Below are 5,000 nucleotides of genomic sequence, written 5' to 3'. Positions count from 1 at the left end.
TAAACACGCTATTATGTCAGCTGTCAGTGACAATATGGGGGACTGATTAGGTTCCCGCCTGGGTGTCTCAGCGCTGCTCGTCACCACTGCTGCTGCTGCTGATCGTTGGTTCACCTCACCGCGGCCCCATCCCGTGCAGGTGTTCCGACTGACACTCACACTTGTGGAGGGAGACGCTGCTGCTGCTGCTACTGCAACCGAATCTGCGTTAGAGTATCAGTTATCACGAAAAATGGTTAATATATCACAAAAATGTTCTCTTTTAGAATTATCTGTTATTGTTGGTTTTTAAAAAGCTTGACATTCGGGCAGCAAGGACAATGGAGTGCGGTGTTGTGTGTTAATGAAATGTAATACTATGTTATCACGCTTGCTATTGATGAAAATGACTCGCGAAGTTGATAAAAAAAAAAAAAGTATACCAATGATATGTATATTCATTATCCCGTTTTATATTGCCTGACTTTTCACGTGAATAAACAAATGCATCATGCAGTATACTTGCATGCGGAGGCTATTTTTAAGAATTATCGCTCTCGGTGCAAGCAGTGTGTGTGTGTGTGTGTGTGTGTGTGTGTGTGTGTGTGTGTGTGTGTGTGTGTGTGTGTGTGTGTGTGTGTGTGTGTGTGTGTGTGTGTGTGTGTGTGTGTGTGTGTGTGTGTGTGTGTGTGTGTGTGTGTGTGTGTGTGTGTGTGTGTGTGTGTGTGTGTGTGTGTGTGTGTGTGTGTGTGTGTGTTTGAGAGAGTGAAAAAGAGAGTGTGGGTGGCTCATGTATTCCCGACGCCCCTCACGTGCCGCCAACACCTGTGACACCTGCCTGGCGTGCGTGGGAGTCACGCCATTCATACGTGGAAACGAATCCAATACGTCTGAAACTCATGTTTTCATTCATTCTCAGGGACGTTGAAACATCAAACTTGACTGATTGACTGACTGACTGACTGACTGACTGGCTAAATGCAAGAAATTGAGAGAGAGAGAGAGAGAGAGAGAGAGAGAGAGAGAGAGAGAGAGAGAGAGAGAGAGAGAGAGAGAGAGAGAGAGAGAGAGAGAGAGATAAAGATTAAAAACATATCATAGGTGCTGAAGAAAACGCGGGCGCACATAACATCGTGACACAAGACGGTGCTTGTGGTGGGACGCTTGAAGGTAACACTGAAGCCTCGCTCCGCCGTGAGCCAGAGCTCCTGTTCACTTGCAGAGTATACACGTGTGTGGCCTTGGTGACTGATGCTGCCCGCCTCCTGCAGGCACGGCAAGCACACCTGATGGCTCTGTTGTATTCCTGTTTACTGTTTATATATTGTAAGTCAGTGTTATTATTGTTTTACCATTAAGAATCTGGTTTGCCGCTTTATACTACTCCATAAAGACTTTAAGTCAATAGAAAACACATAGACGTCTCTTATTTGTGAATTTTGTTCCCAGTGGAACTATAAATGTATTCATCCACAGCTTTCATGAATCTCCTTTATGCTAAATCAAATGTATATTAAGTAAGAAGTGTTTGTTTCGAGCCTTTGTGCAATACTCGTTTCTTTGATCCAAAAAGATCTGACTTCCTTACCCGTTCGTGAACTTAATTTTTGATATGAAATTCTGTTCTTCAAAATTTGCCGATTGAATTGGCTGGCTGAGTCTTCACCCACAGCACATAGTAACAACACTGTTACGTGCTGCATATTTCAGTGGCCTACAAGTGGATGGTCATTGTGAATGTGTCGGAAATGATGGCAGTGACACGCAACACAAGGAAGGAACATAATACCAAAAAGTAGATTAGTGTTATAACGGATCGCCTCACTCTGGAATGTTCTTATCGGTGTCCGTTAAATATTTTGGTGGTGCTTTCAGACCACATTCAAACAACATGAAGAAAACTAGACTTGGTGGCAGACGAGGCTTACTGGCCTGATGATGAGTAAGCTAAAATTTATTGGAGTACCTTGACTACTCATTTTTTTTCCCTGAAAAGGACATTTTTATACTTGGTTGAAATTGATGCCATGATATTTTCGTGTGTTGTTATCTAAGAAAGGTGTGCAGTGTCTGTCACCAGTTCAAATGTTAGGAACCTGTCTGTGTATATGAAATGTGTGGAAGAAAACTTACACTTTTGTTGTGGTATAAAAGTTTTATCTGAATTGCAGCGTCAATAAATGCAAGGGTCGGTATTTACTTTGCGGTGGGGCAGCGAGCAGAACGTCAGCTTCACTTTAATAAAACAAATCCTTATTTGAATTTACTTAAATTCATAGAAGTTAATGAACCCAACAAAAAAAGTTTTTATTTCAAAAAGTATATATAGATTGGCTGTGAAAGAGGAGGGGAAGGTGCGGGTCTGGAGTGAGCGGGCGGGGCTGAGTCATGCATACCATTTGATATGGCTTTGATCGTGAAATGAAATCCGGCACTAACTAAATTGAATTTTTTCGCGTTATCCGGGAAAATAAAAATGTTTGTGACACTAAAGACTGAAAACTCTCATATGAGGAGCATCAAAGGGGCGCTTGTCAGTCCCAGGGGAAGAAGGGCACGTGTTGGCTACCCAGATGACCTGCCAGCCTCCCTGTTGGCCTGCTGTCGCCTGCCGCCCGCTGGTCTGCAGGGCCCGACGGCAGTGTTTCTTAAGACCTGAGGTGGTGAAATCAGTTTTAAGGGATAGTGGTAATGGCCTTCAGCTAAGTGCAGGGCAGTGTTAGGATAGTCAGGCAACACATGGCTCAGCTAATTACTTTTCTTTTTTGATTGCGTCATAACTTTTACCATTTTTGCTGATTGATTCTTCTTGTCATCAGTGTATATGATGTCTTGTATGAAATTAATAAAAAGAATAAAATTTCAAGCAATATTTTCTACTTGTAGTAACTTATATTCATGTACCAAACGTAATAATTGTAACCAGGTTATTAAAAAGATACTTGTCTCTGATTTCAGGTAATGTTGGACTGCCAGATGCTGAGTTGAGATGCAAAGGTAAGAATCATTGATCATGGGAGGAGGGTGTTGTGGTGGTGCCAGTCATCTTCATGAATGATTGATAAAAGGTAGATGAGGAGGCTGGAACGTCCTCTTCATATTGCTCACTGATCTTGAACGCACGAGAACTGACACTCGTAATGCTTAGATGATGTGGAGCAGTTCTAAAGCTTTAGGAACCCTCCACTAACACACACACACACACACACACACACACACACACACACACACACACACACGCACACACACACACCATGAACAGTTAGTTATCAGGCTATGAAGTTTTGAAGAGATTACAGTATGCAAAAACGCCTTGTGAACTGCTAGTGTGTTTAACTTATTAGCTATGTGTAACTTCAGTGCTTAGTAATGCTGAGTGGCTGTCGCGTAGTCCATCTTCCTTGCTAGCTGTCAGGAGAGCCCAGTGTCACATTTAATGGGAGGCATATTGTTTGGCGTGGGTGGAAAAACGCTGTAATGCTATTGTCACTCTCATTTCGATATTCATCACATATTGGATACATGAGCACGTGTGTGTGTGTGTGTGTGTGTGTGTGTGTGTGTGTGTGTGTGTGTGTGTGTGTGTGTGTGTGTGTGTGTGTGTGTGTGTGTAAAGCTTCTGTGCTGCTGAGGGTGACCGTAACTCGAGGTGAGCGGTCAAGCACTTCGCCTCACCCTGGATACAACTTGAATTAAGGATGAAATCTGGAGTTTGGCTTTGTTAGTTTACATGTAAATTGGTGTTGGCGGCTAGGGCGGGCGGAGTTGTGGCATAAGGGAGGCGTGTGGTGGTGGTTGCAGCTTCATTAGATCAGCCCAGGTAAGAGAGAGAGAGAGAGATGGAGGGAGGGAGAAGTAACATCAGCAGGCGATTAGGTGGATTTACATTATTCTTCAAATTGATTACCGATGTGTTTTGTGCCCGCGTGATGCTAAAAGTAGCCTGCCTATCGTTAAATAACTAGACACTCTTATCTATGCACTTCAAGGAGGAAACTCCATCCAGGTGTTGGGGTGTAGCATAGCCAAGCGGGAGGCCTGTCAGTTCATGTTGGTCTCCACTGAAGGACCTGTCGCTACGTGTTTAGTTACCTTGGCTGTAGCCTGCACCCTTGCTCCTCTTGATTAATTCACTCCCTCCACATAAACAACCACTGATCTCCCCGCTACACCATCCTTCTACCTTCATCTCCACACTTTCCTTCCTTCATTGCCCTTCTCCATCTCCTCTCCCTTTCCTCTCCCTTGTCTTGCCGCGCCAGATACATAGAGGTAGGAGCAGTCAGAAGAATTTGTTTACCATCGTGTAGTAGCAAGGGTTCCCTGCGCCCTGTTGTCATGTCTTCTCTGAGGCTAAGGTAACATTTTGACATTCTTCCGGGACTCACGGCCGCAACGGTCATCATATTTGCTTCTTGGAAATTCAATGTGTTATACTTTGTAGTAACCCGTATCTTGTTTTTTATCGGTAAACAATGGTGACCAATGGCTAAAGAAGTTTAATAAAGAAATCAGTGTTGCGTGATTTCAACTCCCACACACAAAGGGAAAAATACATATATACACGACAAAAGGAAAAAAAAAGTTCAGTAAGATATGATTCAATTTGAGTTGGGAAGTTTAGCTCTGGAGGTAACTTGACATTCTCTGTCATATTTAAATGGAAAAAAAAAAAAAAAGTATCAGGCAGAGTATGATAAGTAACAGCTGCAGCGGTCATGCATCAGCCGTGTGGACACACACTCAATGGCTGCGGGGTCTGAGCAAGTACTATTATTACATTCACCGCCGCACCAGTGTTGGTTATTTATTCTGTGACGTTGTATATATTATTTAACTTTTAGTAATTCGTATGTCAATAGAGCAGCTTGCAGATTTATGTATGTTTTTTGGTGAAATTAGATAAGAATTCGAGTCTCGTTTTCGTTTGATGGCGGCGATAAACGTGAAGTTAAATGGGATCCAGTGTTTGGAATGAAAGTGTTCCTAAAACAATACCTTACTAAGTACATTTTGAGCTT

The 5,000-nt window shown here is 42.9% G+C and overlaps 1 protein-coding gene across 1 annotated transcript in view; it reads left to right on the top strand.

The window, feature by feature from the left end:
- Positions 1 to 5,000, top strand: part of LOC135099946 (uncharacterized) — a 150,149-nt gene that overhangs the window by 110,534 nt on the left and 34,615 nt on the right. The window contains exon 3 of the mRNA XM_064002679.1: positions 2,938 to 2,976. Within this exon, the coding sequence (XP_063858749.1) occupies positions 2,938 to 2,976 (39 nt within the window). The remainder of the gene's footprint in view (positions 1 to 2,937; positions 2,977 to 5,000) is intronic.

The sequence above is a fragment of the Scylla paramamosain genome, chromosome 4 (assembly GCF_035594125.1).
Source record: "Scylla paramamosain isolate STU-SP2022 chromosome 4, ASM3559412v1, whole genome shotgun sequence".
In the NCBI taxonomy this organism is placed as follows: domain Eukaryota; kingdom Metazoa; phylum Arthropoda; class Malacostraca; order Decapoda; family Portunidae; genus Scylla; species Scylla paramamosain.
The sequence above is the reverse complement of the archived record's forward strand: the minus strand, read 5'-3'. Positions and strand labels throughout refer to the sequence as shown.